Genomic DNA, 17,738 nt, shown 5'->3' with positions numbered 1-17,738 from the left:
GATTCTCGTACCGAGGATAGTGAAGCTTTATGGAATCACGACTTCTAAACCAGGACAAACCAACGGATACCTCGTCCTGCTGGAATAAGAACCATGTCGGTGTAGCAGGACATCGAAATGAGATGGTGAATGGAGGGAATAAGGAGTATCAATCACCCACAGTTAAGTAACCCTTCTAGTTATAGCAGACTGATACTGGCCAGTTAGGTATGTTGTAATTGGATAAGTTATGGGTGATCCAGCTACATCAAGTGACCACCAGAGAATATCTGGTAAGTGGTGAGATTATGTACAAGTGTTTTCTTTGATGGATATATCCATGTGTAACCTACCCCACCCCCCTTCATTCAGTTAAACTAATATAATCTATACAGTCCACAATTAATTAGTAGCACCGTACTTGTGGGTGCTATCCAATCCATACTGATCTCGGATAGATATGGATAAGATTGTGAGGTCGAAGGAACCACTTGCCGTGACCAGGGGTGGTTAAGTTTTCTCACATGTCTACACGGGGTGACTACGGTAAACCATATGGTTGTCTCCCAATGAGTTTACTTGTAAGCATGTAATGTTGAGGTACATAAAGGTAATCACCCTAGAAAATTTTCCATAGAGCCCCTGAACCCCTTGGACTGCGGGGCCCCCAAATGTATGGGGCCCTAGGCAAATGCCTAGTTTGCCTATGCGGTAATCCGGCCCTGAGCATTGGGAGTGTTGCCTTACACCTGCTATTTCCATTCACCTAGCAAGCAAGTATATCTGGAGTATACCTTGAGAGGATTTCGGGGTCAACGCCTCCACGTCCCGGTCTGAGACCAGGCCTCATGGTGGATCAGGGCCTGACCAACTAGGCTGTTACTGTTGGCAGCAAGCAACCCGACGTACGAACCACAGCCCGGCTGGTCAGGTACTGACTAAATTTAGGTGCCTGTCCAGTGCCTTCTTGAAGACAGCCAGGGGTCTATTGGTAATCTCCTTTATGTATGCTGGGAGGCAACTGAACAGTCTAGGGTCCCTGACACTTATTGTGTTGTCTCTTATCGTGCTAGTGGCAACCCTGCTTTTCATTGGGGGGATGTTGCATCGTCTGCCGAGTCTTTTGCTTTCATAGTGCGTGATTTTCAAGTGCAAGTTTGGTATTAGTCCCTCTAGGATTTATCAAGTGTATATAATCATGTATCTCTCCCTCCTGCATTCTAGGGAGTATAAGTTGAGGAACTTCAAACGTTCCCACTAACTGAGGTATTTTATCGCAGTTTTGTGTACCGTGAAGGTTCTCTGTACATTTTCTAGGCCAGCAATTTCACCTGCCTTGAAAGGTGCTGTAAATGTGCAGCAATATTCCAGCCTAGATAGAACAAACGACCTGAAGAGTGTCATCATGGGCTTTACATCCCTAGTTTTGAAGGTTCTCATTATCCATCTTATTGTGAATTATTATCATTATGTGAGCAAATTACCTGCATGAGGTTTACAGGCTATTACCTGAATTATTACAAGCAAGTAATTTGTGTGAGATAAGTAGGACTTAATTCACAGTAGGTCGCTCAACTGTAACTCCCTTGTTGCTCACTCCCTACCACTCTTACAGAAAGCATGCTCTGACATTAAATTAATAATTGCAGTATTAAACATTAGTCATATTAATGGGAAATTATAAAATAATGTGGAATGTATATGATTAGGCTTGCTGGGTACACAAAAGAAATACGTATTACCATTTACCATTTCATTACTGTAGCTGGATCACACTACACCTGTCTTACATCTAGACCCAGTGAGTGATGGCCGTATCCCTTATCTTCCGCCATACACACATAATTCTTGAGGTCCCGCAAATTTCCTGTCGCAATTCTTCAGCAGGGGACATTAACATGGGTTCCTATTAGAAATTCAGGCCGAAAAAGCCCCAGTTTGGCTCGGAAGACACCGAATTATTAGCAGAATTTCTGCGACAACCAGTGCTCACAAATTACAAATGGTATCTTTCCCTATTTTTCTGTCCTTGTTACAGAATTGTAAGGGTTTTCCACACTATTTATCCCAATTCTTCAAGAGGAACATGTCAGCAATTTCTAAATTACGGACTGAGGCCGATATACACCATCGGACTTTCAAGAGTGCCTGATGACATTGCAGAATTCAGACCCGTGTTCACACATTAAATTCAATATGGTGTCTCCTCTGCGGCGTCATTCCTTCGACTGTTCTGCCCCCTCCCCCTCACTCGAAATTTCTTGAGGGGTCCAAATAGCATCATTTGTTAATACACAATTATTATATTATTCATTTATTTGCTCTACATTTAGGAAATTATGTAAAAAATATTCACACATACTTTCATTTTTCTGGCAGATGCGATTCATACAATGTTGTGATCTTTGAAAGTGAGATCCTCTGACATTATCACTCCCAGGTCTTTTACATTAGTTTTTCGCTCTATTGTGTGGTTGGAATTTGTTTTACACTCCGATAAAGTTTTAATTTCCTCAAGATTTCCATATCGGATTAATTGAAATTTCTCGCTATTGAACTTCATACTGTTTTCTGCGGCCCATTTAAAGAATTGGTTGATGTTCTCTTGGAGTCTTGCAGTGTCTTCAATGGAAGAAACTGTCATGCAAATTCGGGTGTTATCTGCAAAGGAAGACACGGTGGTGTGGCTTATATCCATGTCTATGTCAGATATGAGGATGAGGAACAAGATGGGAGCGAGTACTGTGCCTTGTGGAGTAGGTACCTGGATGTTAGTCGACTGGTGTGGGTGGCATCCTGGGGGACAAGAGTAAAGGACACCAATGTTAATAAGACAGACAGTCCCTCGATGACGCACTAACTTTCTTGGGTTATTCTGGGTGGCTAACCCTCCGTGGTTAAAAATCCGAACAAAATCTTAATCTTACCCAATGACCCAGAGTAAAATAAATCACTGCTTGGTTATCATGGATTATTCATCGTCCAGGGTTAATAATGCGAATAAAATCAACTTTGTCTCTTTCACAATTTATCCCAGGAGGGAAGACAGCACAGAAAACGAGACCAAAGAAGTACAGGAAGCTTTATCAGAGTGGCGGGAGGGAGGGGGTGGTGGCAGCACTCGTAGCAGCTTTCACACTCCTTATCCAGCAGTGTTGGTGGGTGATATGTGCTGTGAAGGCTTTTGTGTGCTGTGAAGACTGTTGTGTGCTGTGTGACGTGCTGTGAAGGCTGTCGTGTGCTGTGAATGGCTTTCAGGTCCCCGTGGTGCGTAAGGACTCTTGTGGGAGAGAACTTTCGTGAAGTCAATCCACTGCGAGTATCGTTTGCTTTAAGAGCTGCCTTCTCTGAGGGTCAATTGCTGTGAGGATGAGGGTTCTGGCAGTGTCGTCAAGGCTGGGGCTGGCTCTACTGCTGATCCTTCAGACTGTGACTGCAGAGGTAAGTTGCCAAACACTAGTGTGACACGCACTATGTGTAGCCTACGACACATGTTCTCGAAGAGAATCGACGTAGGTAAGTTTTATAGACATTTATAAACCGAGTTCGTACACATATTTCAGTAATTCTACACAGTTTTAGTTAACAGTACTGATTATTAATAGTAACTACAGTGAACAATAATAGAAACACAAGATACAACAATAGAAACACAATGAACAATAGAAACTATTATGACAACAATAGAAGATCCGTGAATAACAAAAGAAGCACCAGGAGAAACAATAAATGCACCATTAACAACAACAGAAGTGCCATAAACAACAACACAGCTCCGTGAACAACAACACAGCTCCGTGAACAACAACACAGCTCCGTGAACAACAACACAGCTCCGCGAACAACAAAAGCACCGTGAACAACAACACAAGCTCCGCGAACAACAACACAAGCTCCGTGAACAACAACACAAGCACCGTGAACAACAACACAAGCTCCGTGAACAACAACACGAGCACCGTGAACAACAACACAAGCACCGTGAACAACAACACAAGCTCCGTGAAAAACAACACAAGCACCGTGAACAACAGCACAAGCACCGTGAACAACAACACAAGCACCGTGAACAACAACACAAGCTCCGTGAACAACAACACAAGCTCCGTGAACAACAACACAAGCACCGTGAACAACACAAGCACCGTGAACAACAACACAAGCACCGTGAACAACACAAGCACCGTGAACAACAACACAAGCTCCGTGAACAACACAAGCTCCGTGAACAACAACACAGCTCCGTGAACAACAACACAGCTCCGTGAACAACAACACAGCTCCGTGAACAACAACACAGCTCCGTGAACAACAACACAGCTCCGTGAACAACAAAAGCACCGTGAACAACAACACAAGCTCCGCGAACAACAACACAAGCTCCGTGAACAACAACACAAGCACCGTGAACAACAACACAAGCTCCGTGAACAACAACACAAGCACCGTGAACAACAACACAAGCACCGTGAACAACAACACAAGCACCGTGAACAACAACACAAGCACCGTGAACAACAACACAAGCACCGTGAACAACAACACAAGCACCGTGAACAACAACACAAGCACCGTGAACAACAACACAAGCACCGTGAACAACAACACAAGCACCGTGAACAACAACACAAGCACCGTGAACAACAACACAAGCTCCGTGAACAACAACACAAGCACCGTGAACAACAACACAAGCACCGTGAACAACAACACAAGCACCGTGAACAACAACACAAGCTCCGTGAACAACAACACAAGCTCCGTGGACAACAACACAAGCACCGTGAACAACAACACAAGCTCCGTGAACAACAACACAAGCACCGTGAACACCAACACAAGCACCGTGAACAACAACACAAGCACCGTGAACAACAACACAAGCACCGTGAACAACAACACGAGCTCCGTGAACAACAACACAAGCACCGTGAACAACACAAACACCGTGAGCAACAACACAAGCTCCGTGAACAACAACGCAAGCTCCGTGAACAACAACACAAGCACCGTGAACAACACAAGCACCGTGAACAACAACACAAGCTCCGTGAACAACAACACAAGCACCGTGAACAACAACACAAGCTCCGTGAACAACAACACAAGCACCGTGAGCAACAACACAAGCTCCGTGAACAACACAAGCACCGTGAACAACAACACAAGCTCCGTGAACAACAACACAAGCACCGTGAACAACACAAGAACCGTGAACAACAACACAAGTACCGTGAACAACACAAGCACCGTGAACAACAACACAAGCACTGTGAACAACACAAGCACCGTGAACAACAACACAAGCACCGTGAACAACAACACAAGCACCGTGAACAACAACACAAGCTCCGTGAACAACAACACAAGCTCCGTGAACAACAACACAAGCACCGTGAACAGCAACACAAGCACCGTGAACAACAACACAAGCACCGTGAACAACAACACAAGCACCGTGAACAGCAACACAAGCACCGTGAACAACAACACAAGCTCCGTGAACAACAACACAAGCACCGTGAACAACACACACACCGTGAGCAACAACACAAGCTCCGTGAACAGCAACACAAGCTCCGTGAACAACACAAGCACCGTGAACAACAATACAAGCACCGTGAACAACAATACAAGCACCGTGAACAACAATACAAGCACCGTGAACAACAACACAAGCTCCGTGAACAACAACAGATGCTGGGGTTCACGACGGGTCACTTTCCTCACTTATAGGGATCAAGCATCACTTACCTACGCTCTCCATCTTTCAAAGTGGATACACCTTGATCCCATAAATTGCAGTTCTCCTTCCCTTCCCCGAATCAAACCTGATTGCTTCTCCTTGTTATGCAGCCGTAGGTTCTCTGTCTGTTGTACAAATACTGATTATACATTTTTTTATAAACAATATCGATGTTTATCTTGCAGGTAGAGAGGTGTGAGGCAGCAGCCAAGTGTAGCAGGCATGAAAGTGGCTCACATATGACCCATGCAGGTGAGAGAGAGAGAGAGAGAGTGAGAGAGAGAGAGAGAGAGAGAGAGAGAGAGAGAGAGAGAGAGAGAGAGAGAGAGAGAGAGAGAGAGAGAGAGAGAGAGAGAGAGAGAGAGAGAGAGAGAGAGAGAGACGTATGCATGGTTATGTTCCTTTAATTCCTATAGTGTATGAAGTCCTGGGGACGAAAGGGGTAACCTATCTGTTTCCCTTTACACCCACCTGTCACTCCAGTCCTCACACACACCTAGTATCATTCCTGTCCTTGGTAGGTAAGACACATAGGCAACAGTTAGGCAACTTTATTCCGAAACGTTTCGCCTACACAGTAGGCTTCTTCAGTCGAGTACAGGAAGTAGGCAGGAGCAATAGAGATGTGAAGACGATGTAATCAGTCCATCACCCATGAAAATCGAAGATTCGAAGTTGTCAGTCCCTCAGCCTGTAGAAGAGTTCTGTTCCATAGTCTGAAACAATCTAGTGTCCACACACACACCTAGTATCACTCCTGTCCTCACACCTGGTATCACTCCTGTCCTCACTCACACCTAGTATCACTCCTGTCCTCACAAACCTAGTATAACTCCTGTCCTCACTCACACCTTGTATCACTCCTGTCCTCACACACACCTAGTATTACTCCTGTCCTCACACACACCAAGTATAACTCATGTCCTCACACACACACACACCTAGTATCACTCCTGTCCTCACTCACACCTAGTATCACTCCTGTCCTCACAAACCTAGTATAACTCCTGTCCTCACTCACACCTTGTATCACTCCTGTCCTCACTCACACCTAGTATCACTCCTGTCCTCACACCTGGTATCACTCCTGTCCTCACTCACACCTAGTATCACTCCTGTCCTCACACAAACCTAGTATAACTCCTGTCCTCACTCACACCTTGTATCACTCCTGTCCTCACACACACCTAGTATCACTCATGTCCTCACACACATCTAGTATTACTCCTGTCCTCACTCACACCTAGTATCACTCCTGTCCTCACACCTGGTATCACTCCTGTCCTCACTCACACCTAGTATCACTCCTGTCCTCACACCTGGTATCACTCCTGTCCTCACTCACACCTAGTATCACTCATGTCCTCACACACACCTAGTATTACTCCTGTCCTCACTCACACCTAGTATCACTCCTGTCCTCACGCAAACCTAGTATAACTCATGTCCTCACCTGATATCACTTCTGTCCTCACACACACCTAGTATTACTCCTGTCCTCACTCACGCCTAATATCACTCCTGTCCTCACTCACACCTAGTATAACTTCTGTCCTCGCACACACCTAGTATAATTCCTGTCCTCACACACACCTAGTATAACTCCTGTCCTCATTCACACCTAGTATCACTCCTGTCCTCACACTCACCTAGTATCACTTCTGTTCTTACACACACCTAGTATCACTCCTGTCCTCACACACACCTAGTATCACTCCTGTCCTCACATACACACCTAGTGTCACACTTGTCCTTACTCACACCTAGTATCACTCCTGTCCTCACACACACCTAGTATCACTCCTGTCCTCACATACACCGAGCATCACTCCTGTCCTCACAGGAGTGTGTACCTCGACCGAGACAGAACACAAGAAAGGATGACACTAAAAGAGAGGGTGCAACGTCGCAAGGAGGAATGGGAGGCAAGGAAGGTGGAGAGCAGGAGAAATCAGGCCCACGTGGAAGAACAAACACAACCCCCTCCAGTACCACCCACAGAAGGAACACAACCATGGCCGTCCCAAACAATCAAACGACCTAACCCAAAACCCACTCACTGTACCCTCTGCCCCCATCCCCCTCAGCACAAACCCCACCCCCACAGAAACCCACAGTAACCCACACATCCCCCTCTGCATGAACCCCACCCCCTAAGTAACCCGCACATCCCCCTCAGCTCAAACCCCACCCCCACAGAAACCCACAGTAACCCACACAATGTACCCTCTCCCCCCATCCCCCTCACCACAAACCCCACCCTCACAGTAACCCACAGCACCCACACACTGTACTCTCTATTTCCATCCCCCTCACTACAACCCCCTCCCCCACTGTAACCCCCCATAGGCCAACTTCCCCCACCCCCCCTCACCACAACCACCACCCCCACTGAAACCCTAGATAGGCCCTCTGCCCCCACACCCCACACCACAGACACCACCCCCACACCAACTCCCTATAGGCCCCTGCCAGGGCACCTGCTTCCCCTAACCCACCTCTCTCCCCAGACCACAGTTATTGAAAAGAAGTTGAAGGTTTGGTACACGAACGTGGATGGAATAACGAATGAATGTGAGGAGTGGCATGAAAGAATCAAGATGTCCTGAGACATCGTAGCGGTTACAGAAACAAAACTCACTGGGATAATAACAGATGCAATCTTCCCACCCGGATATCAGATCCTGAGGAAGGATAGAAGGAGCAGGGGGGTAGGAGGGGTTGCACTACTAATAAAAAACCGGTGGGGTTATCAAGAAATGGAAGGTATGGACGAGATTGGAGAAAGGGATTACATAGTAGGTACAGTTCAGTCAGGGGAACACAAGGTAGTCATTGCAATGATGTATAACCCACCACAGAACTGCAGGAGGCCAAGAGAGGAATTTAATGAGTGCAACAGAGCAATGGTGGACACTAGCTGAGGTGGCAAGAAGGGCTCACTCAAGTAGAGCGAAGTTACTGGTCATGGGTGACTTCAATCGCAGGGAGATTGATTGGGAAAACCTGGAGCCACATGGGGGTCCCGAAACATGGAGAGCCAAGATGATGGATGTGGTGCTGGCAAATCTCATGCACCAACATGTTAGGGATACTACCAGAGAGAGAGGGGAGGATGAACCAGCAAGACTGGACCTCGTGTTCACCCTGAGTAGCTCAGACATTGAGCACATCACATATGAAAGGCCCCTTGGAGCTAGTGACCACATAGTTATGAGCTTTGAATACATCGTGGAGCTAAAAGAGGAGAGGGTACCAGGAGTAGAAAGGGAAAATCTAAACTATAAAAGGGGGGACTACACAGGAATGAGGATCTTCCTGCAGAAGGTTCAGTGGGAACAGGAGTTGGTAGGAAAATCAGTAAACGAAATGATGGACTTTGTAACAACAAAATGCAAGGAAGCAGATGAAAGATTTGTTCCCAAGAGTAACAGAAATAATGGGAAGGACAGAACAAGCCCTTGATTTACCCAAAGGTGCAGGGAGGCACAAACTAAGTGCTCTAGAGAATGGAAAAGTAGAGAAGGAAAAGACACAGGAGAATAAAGAGATTAGTCGACGAGCCAGAAACGAGTATGCACAAATAAAGAGGGAGGCGCAGCGGCAGTATGAAAATGACATAGCATCGAAAGTCAAGTCTGATCCGAAACTACTCTACAGCCACATCAGGAGGAAGACAACAGTCAAGGACCAGGTAATGAGGCTGAGGAAGGAAGGTGGGGAGCTCACAAGAAACTACCAGGAGGTATGTGAGGAGCTCAACACGAGATTTCAGGAAGTATTTACAGTGGAGGCTGAAGGGACAATGGGAAGACAAAACAGTGGGGAACAGCAACAAGGGATATACCAACAAGTGTTGGATGAATTACACACAACTGAGGAGGAGGTGGAGAAGCTCCTGAGTGACCTTGATACCTCAAAGGCGGTGGGACCGGACAGCATCTCTCCATGGGTCCTTAGAGAGGGAGCAGGGACACTATGTGTGCCACTAACCAAAATCTTCAACACTTTCCTTGAAACTGGGCAACTACCTGAAGTATGGAAGAAGGCAAATGTAGTCCCCATCTTTAAGAAGGGAGACAGAAATGAAGCACTAAATTATAGACCAGTGTCACTGACATGTATAGCATGCAAAGTCTTGGAAAACATTATCAGGAGGAGAGTGGTGGAGCACCTGGAGCGGAACAAGATTATAAACGACATCCAGCACGGATTCATGGAAGGCAAATCCTGTGTCACAAACCTAGAGTTTTACGACAAGGTAACTGAAGTAAGAAATGAAAGGGAGGGGTGGGTTGATTGCATTTTCTTGGACTGCAAGAAGGCCTTCGACACAGTTCCTCACAAGAGATTAGTACAGAAGCTAGAGGAACAGGCACGCATAACAGGAAGGGCACTGCAATGGATCAGAGAATACCTAACAGGGAGGCAACAGCGAGTCATGGTCCGTGATGAGGTATCACAGCGGGAGCCAGTGACGAGCGGGGTCCCACAGGGGTCAGTCCTGGGACCAGTGCTATTTTTGGTATATGTGAACGACATGACGGAAGGGATAGACTCAGAAGTGTCCCTGTTTGCAGATGACGTGAAGTTAATGAGGAGAATTAAATCAGACGCGGACCAGACAGGTCTACAAAGAGACCTGGACAGGCTGGATGTGTGGTCCAGAAACTGGCTCCTAGAATTTAACCCCGCGAAATATAAAGTCATGAAGATCGGGGAAGGGCAAAGAAGACCGCAGACAGAGTATAGGCTAGGAGGCCAAAGGCTCCAAAGCTCACTCAAGGAGAAAGACCTAGGAGTGAGTATAATACCGAGTACATCGCCAGAAGCACACATTAACCAGATAATTGCTGCGGCATATGAGCGCTTGGCAAACCTGAGAATAGCGTTCCGGTACCTCAGTAAGGAATCGTTCAAGACTTTATACACTGTGTACGTCAGGCCCATACTGGAGTACGCAGCACCAGTTTGGAACCCACATCTGGTCAAACACGTCAAGAAATTAGAGAAAATGCAATGGTTTGCAACAATTCTAGTTCCAGAACTAAGGGGAATGTCCTATGAAGAAAGGTTAAAGGAAATCGGTCTGACAACACTGGAGGACAGGAGGGTCAGGGGAGACATGATAACGACATACAAAATACTGTGTGGAGTAAACAAGGTGGACAGAGACAGGATGTTCCAGTGATGGGACACAAAAACAAGGGGTCACAATTGGAAGCTGAAGACTCAGATGAATCAAAGGGATGTTAGGAAGTATTTCTTCAGTCATAGAGTAGTTAGGAAGTGGAATAGTCTGGCAAGTGATGTAGTGGAGGCAGGAACTATACATAGTTTTAAGACGAGGTATGATAATGCTCATGGAGCAGTGGGAGAGAGGACCTAGTAGCGGTCGGTGAAGAGGCGGGGCCAGGAGCTGAGTCTCTACCCCTGTAACCACAATTAGGTGAGTACACACCTAGTATCACTCCTGTTCTCTCACACACCTAGTATCACTCCTGTCCTCACACACACACACCTAGTATCACTCCTGTCCTTACACACACCTATTATCATTCCTGTCCTCACACACACACCTAGTATCACTCCTGTCCTCACACACACACTTAGTATCACTCCTGTCCTCACACACACCTAGTATAACTCCTGTTCTCACATACACCTAGTATCACTCCCGTCCTCACACAACACCTAGTATTACTCCTGTCCTCACACACACCTAGTATCACTCCTGTTCTTACACACACCTAGTATCACTCCTGTTCTTACACACATCTAGTATCACTCCTGTCCTCACACACACACACCTAGTATCACTCCTGTCCTCACACTCACCTATTATCATTCCTGTCCTCACACACACACCTAGTATCACTCCTGTCCTCACACACACACTTAGTATCACTCCTGTCCTCACACACACCTAGTATAACTCCTGTTCTCACATACACCTAGTATCACTCCCGTCCTCACACAACACCTAGTATCACTCCTGTCCTCACACACACCTAGTATCATTCCTGTCCTCACACACACACCTAGTATCACTCGTGTCCTCACACACACCTAGTGTCATTCCTGTCCTCACACACACACCTAGTATCACTCCTGTCCTCACACACACACACACACACACACTCACCTAGTATCATTCTTTTCCTCACACACACCTAGTATCACTCCTTCCCTCACACACACACACACACACACACACACACACACACACACACACACACACACACACACACACACACACACACACACACACACACACACACACACACACACACCTAGTATCACTCCTGTCCTCACACACACACCTAGTATCACTCCTGTCCTCACACACACACCTAGTATCACTCCTGTCCTCACACACACACACCTAATATCACTCCTGTCCTCACACTCACCTATTATCATTCCTGTCCTCACACACACACCTAGTATCACTCCTGTCCTCACACACACACTTAGTATCACTCCTGTCCTCACACACACCTAGTATAACTCCTGTTCTCACATACACCTAGTATCACTCCCGTCCTCACACAACACCTAGTATCACTCCTGTCCTCACACACACCTAGTATCATTCCTGTCCTCACACACACACCTAGTATCACTCGTGTCCTCACACACACCTAGTGTCATTCCTGTCCTCACACACACACCTAGTATCACTCCTGTCCTCACACACACACACACACACACACACTCACCTAGTATCATTCTTTTCCTCACACACACCTAGTATCACTCCTTCCCTCACACACACACACACACACACACACACACACACACACACACACACACACACACGCACACACACACACACACACACACACACACACACACACACACACACACACACACCTAGTATCACTCCTGTCCTCACACACACACCTAGTATCACTCCTGTTCTCACACACACACCTAGTATCACTCCTGTCCTCACACACACACACACACACACACACACCTAGTATCACTCCTGTCCTTACACACACACACACACCTAGTATCAATCCTGTCCTCGCACACACACTTAGTATCACTCCTGTCCTCCCACACACACCTAGTATCACTCCTGTCCTCACACACACACACCCACACACACTCACACACACACACACACACACACACACCTAGTATCAATCCTGTCCTCGCACACACACTTAGTATCACTCCTGTCCTCCCACACACACCTAGTATCACTCCTGTCCTCGCACACACACCTAGTATCACTCCTGTCCTCGCACACACACCTAGTGTCACTCCTGTCCTCGCACACACACCTAGTATCACTCCTGTCCTCGCACACTTAGCTCAGTCTCTCCACACTAACTTCACACTAATGTCACTGTCTCCAACAGTATAGTGCAGTATATAAACACGTTTCTCTTTACTACACTTTGAAAACTGGAGTTCCCATATAAGCTAATGATTCTTATCCCTATCACAGATGGGCGTCGAGAGGATGCTACCAAACGGGCAACAGACGCAGGAGGATATCGAGAGGATGGAGGCAAACGGACGACAGGCGTAGGGGGACGCCGGGGTGAAGGAGCCGACCCGACGTTAGAAGCTGAAGAACGCCGAAGGGATGGAGTCAAACGGATGTCAGAACATGATAAAAGTCGAGGAGCTGGAGCAGAAAGGATGTCAGGTGATAAGGAGGGAAGTCAAGACCACCGCTCCGAGTACAAGAGGGAGAAACGGCTCCATAAACAGAACGTGAAACACAGAGAGCAAAGGGAAGACCAGAACGGGAGAAACGGGAAAACACTGAATAAGAAGAATAACGAGAAGAGGAAAGACAGAAAGGAGACGAGTGAAGTGCGTAATAGGAAAGGGAAAAAGAATGTATATAATTACAAGGTAGAGCGAGGGAGGGAGACCAGGAATAGGGAAGAACGAGTAGATGATATATGGGTAGAGGAAGGAAGGGGTAAGAAGTACAAGAGGAGTATTAAAGATGAGAAAAAAGAAAGAAAGGAGAGAAAGAAAAATAATGATGAAAATAAGAGGATGGAAGAGCACAATGAATTCAGTGATAAACATAAAAACAATAAAGACAAAATAAGGAATAATGAGCATAAACGTAGAGAGAGAGACAGCCAAAGCGACAAGGAGAAGAAGGCTGATAAAAAGCACAAAGATAAATATAACAATAAAAGGAAAAGTGATAGAAATAAGGAAACCGAAAAAGGCAAAATAAATTCATATAAAGACGTGGACAAACTCAGCAAAGATAATGATCAACGTCAAAGGAACAAGAGAGATGTAGAAAGGGACACGAAAACGGAGAAAGTAAAAGAAAGCACAAAGAATAAAGATGCTCGGAAGAACAAGACTCCAGGGACCGACACTCATAAAACAATAACAGAAAGCGAGTCAGACTACATTCAAGGGGTAACTGAGGGAACCGGTCAGGAAGACCCAGCTCATGTCGCAACTGAAAAACATATCAGTCTTGGAAAATCAGTAACTGAGGAGACAACAACGACAGAGTACATAACAGTGAAGCACATACCAACGAAACCACATGGAAGTATGGAAAACAGCGCAGTTGCTGATGACGGCGTCGATGCTGGAGGTAATGACCCTGAAACTGTCGTAGAATTTAACTCGTCGGAACTACTGGGAGGAGAGACGATAGTAGATACTGTGACGGAGAGCAAGGACGAGAAAGAATTACGATCCACGGAAGCGCAGGGTCAAGATGGCATTGAACAGGAGCTGGGAATATTTGCAAGTGTAGGAAAAGACAAAGAAATTGGAGGTGAAAAAGTGCATACGAAAGTTGGAGGTACGAAGGAAGATGAAGAAATATCTGGAAATAAACAAGACGGAGGAAGAAAAGAGGAAGGACTGAACACTAATGAGGAGAATTCTGTGCCACAAGCGATACCAGGAATCTCGGAGACAGACCTGGGCACCAATATCACTGATGGTACCGCCCAGGAGGCCGACCAGGATGGTGCCACACAAGACGGCGAGGCTCCAGGACAAGATGAACGACAGTAGTGAATAAAGTTATCTTATGTAACAGTGAAAATAATAACTGATTGTCATTTACTTTAAAACTAGTACAATTCTTTAGAAAAAGAATAAAATAAACTGAGTAAGTCTTCTGGTTTAGGAACAATGTGTCTTATGTAAATAACTCACAACTACTGCAACTTGCTTAATAAACAGAATACCTTTTCCTAGTGTAAATTATTCAAGCAGAGTAACTCGTTTAATCAACAGAGCACCTTTGCCATTCTTTAAACCCGTGTACCATTAAGTAGTATACTTCATTGTAATGTTCATGTGATTGAATTCATCCTGGGGAAAAACTCTTAATGTTAGTAAGTAAGTAAGTTTATTCAGGTATACACAAATACAGTTACATAGAATTATCGTACATAGCAGCATATGTGTAGAGAACCTGGGATAACCCAAAAAAGTCAGACAGAGTGACTTATTTCCATTGGGGTCCTTTTACCTTATTATTATAATATAAAGGTTATAATATTTTCTTATTATTCTATAATGAAGGTAACATCTTATTATCATACTAAAAAGACTATCTACTACACGAGGGTCATTAAGACTATCTACAATACGAGGGTCATTACTAGGAATAAGGTAAAATTTACACGTATGCTTGCTAAAAAAAAAAGAAAATCATTCCCCTCCCTTTCTGTAGCTACATTCATCAGACACCTTTTGGCACTCTTCTTGAACTGGTTCATGCTATGACTGGCTTTGACATGTACGGGTAGTCTGTTCCATTCCTTTATTGCTGTACAATAAAAAGTGTTTGAAGCCTGGCCAATGACTGTGGGTACTTCAAAGTTGTGCTCTCTCCCCCTAGTACTATGATTGCTTTGGTTCCCAACCTTGACAAAATTGACAGCAAGATATTCTGGACACTGTTTGTGAGCAATTTTATAAACATGATTTAGCTTCAGTTGTTTTACTCTGTCTTCAACATTCAGCATATCCAACTGCTGTAATTCATCCTGGCCTACATGTTCTCTTGGTCCCAGCCCCAGGATGAATCTTACGATTTTGTTCTGGGTGATTTGCAGTCTATCTTTCAGTTTTTTGTCAAGGCAGAATACCATGAGGAGCAAGCGTAATCCATATGGCATTGTATAAGGGCTAGACACAGGGTCCTGCGAGCCTCAGTAGGTAGACACTGTGCTTGTCTATACAGGAACTTCAGTCTGGCATTCGCTTTCTTTACTACACTGTTCCCTATCAATTCTCCTGACATGCATGGGTCAAAGGGGATTCCCAGATATTTTACTGATGAAACCAAAGTGATGGGCTCCCCATTACACTGGACATTAAAATTATTTACCCTTCTCAGTTTATGTTTCGTGCCAAAGAGAATGGCTTCAGTTTTCCCGAGGTGTAATAATTTGCTGCGTTAAAACATTAGCTATATCTTTTGGGTCTTTACCTGACACTAACAGGGCACTGTCATCTGCATACAGTAGGAGTTTGCACTTGACACTGATAGGCATGTCAATGACATAACATAAGAATAATAAGGGACCCAGAATACTGCCTTGGGGAACTCCACATGTTATCGGCAGGGGTTCTGATTCCGTTTTGTTGATTTTGACAATTTGTCTCCTGTTGCTAAGGTAGGACTTAAACCAGTCTACAGAACCTATACCGATAGCCTGAAGTTTCTTACATAATATATTGTGGTTGACAGTATCGAAGGCCTTTTGCAGGTCTAAAGTTACCATACCTATGAGGTTCCCCTTTGACATTTCAGTTCTCAAGTAATCCATCAGATTAATCAGGGAGGTGTCGGTTGAGTAAGATCTTCTAAAGCCCGATTGATAGCTATGGAGAATGTTGTTGTCATTAAGGTACTTAACTACTTGAGAGTACACCGCCCTCTCTAGAATTTTGGATATTATACTGAGTATACTAACAGGTCTATAGTTGCTGACATCAGACCTACTATTTTTCTTGAAGATAGGAGTAACTCTGGCCTCTTTGAACCCCTCCGGTACGGTATTAGTGGTGATTGATAGATTTATTATGTGAGCAATAGGGATTGACAGTTCAGAAGCACCATCTTTTAGGAACTTAGACGGGATGTTATCAGGGCCTGTGCTCTTAGTTTGGTTTAACCTGCTTAGTTCTTTTTGAATAAAGTCATGAGATACACTTACTAGTTGACAACTGTTTGGGGTTACCCCTTTATTGGTATACTATGTTTGAAACTTATCAGAGTCTGTGTTAAAGGTATTTGATGCAGCTGGTAGTTTACTTACTGGTGTTGATGCAACAGATGTGTAGTAGGAATTAAAGCAATTTGCCACCTTAGATGTTTCGTGGCACAACTCATTATCGATAGTGAGTACTATGTTAGACCTATCTACTGGCTTATGGCTATACCCCAACTGTTTTAGTTGTTGCCAGAGCATTCTGGGTTTATGCTTATACGCTTCAATTTTTGAGCAATAGTGCTTTGCCTTTGCTCCTTTTATAAGTCTCTGTACTCTGTTCCTCACCCTTTGGAATTCATTTAGTGCTGCAATATCCTGTCTGTTTGCTTTAAATTTTTTTTAGCAGCTGGTCTCTGAATTTCATATTATCTAATATCTCAGTAGTCATCCAGGGTTCAGTTCTTCGTTTAATCCTAACCTCTTTAACTGGTGCAATATTATCAAGGATGGTAGTGAACATTGTTTTGAATTTTTCCCAGGCATCGTTTACGTCCGTGCAACTTGTTATCTCTGTCCAATCACAATTGTGTAGCCTATTTACCAGTGTTTCTTTACTGTAGTTTCTAGTTGACCTCATTTTTGTTGTCCTGTGTAGGCCTATCCTATCTCTAGTGATTTTCCTGGTGCAGTAAATGATGAAATGATCACTAAGACCTGTGGTAATGACGCCTGACTGACTAATGTTCTCAGCGCGGTTACAAAGTATGTGGTCAATTAGGGTGGCTGAGAACTGTGTGATCCGGGTTGGTGTATTAATTAGTTAAGTG

The 17,738-nt window shown here is 45.0% G+C and overlaps 1 protein-coding gene across 2 annotated transcripts; it reads left to right on the top strand.

The window, feature by feature from the left end:
* The first annotated feature begins 3,086 nt into the window (after positions 1 to 3,086).
* Positions 3,087 to 14,935, top strand: LOC128688708 (splicing regulatory glutamine/lysine-rich protein 1). Of its 2 annotated transcripts, XM_053776696.2 has the most exons (3): positions 3,087 to 3,420; positions 5,911 to 5,977; positions 13,191 to 14,935. In XM_053776696.2, exons 1-3 carry the CDS (start codon positions 3,349 to 3,351, stop codon positions 14,753 to 14,755), a joined length of 1,704 nt encoding a protein of 567 aa, XP_053632671.2. In that variant the 5' UTR covers positions 3,087 to 3,348; the 3' UTR covers positions 14,756 to 14,935. The 2 variants fall into 2 exon arrangements, with proteins under 2 accessions (XP_053632671.2, XP_069940690.1); XM_070084589.1 differs by lacking the exon at positions 5,911 to 5,977.
* Positions 14,936 to 17,738: the final 2,803 nt, after the last annotated feature.

The sequence above is a fragment of the Cherax quadricarinatus genome, chromosome 13, assembly GCF_038502225.1.
Source record: "Cherax quadricarinatus isolate ZL_2023a chromosome 13, ASM3850222v1, whole genome shotgun sequence".
Taxonomy (NCBI): Eukaryota; Metazoa; Arthropoda; class Malacostraca; order Decapoda; family Parastacidae; genus Cherax; species Cherax quadricarinatus.
Note: the sequence above shows the minus strand (reverse complement) of the source record. Positions and strands in the feature narration are given on the sequence as shown.

Bases quoted from the DNA above. Each gene is read 5' to 3' on its own strand.
- LOC128688708 (XM_053776696.2), top strand. From the start codon at position 3,349: ATGAGGGTTCTGGCAGTGTCGTCAAGGCTGGGGCTGGCTCTACTGCTG. The intron at 3,421-5,910 runs GTAAGTTGCCAA...TTTATCTTGCAG, and splicing joins TTCAGACTGTGACTGCAGAG to GTAGAGAGGTGTGAGGCAGC. The intron at 5,978-13,190 runs GTGAGAGAGAGA...TCCCTATCACAG, and splicing joins CTCACATATGACCCATGCAG to ATGGGCGTCGAGAGGATGCT.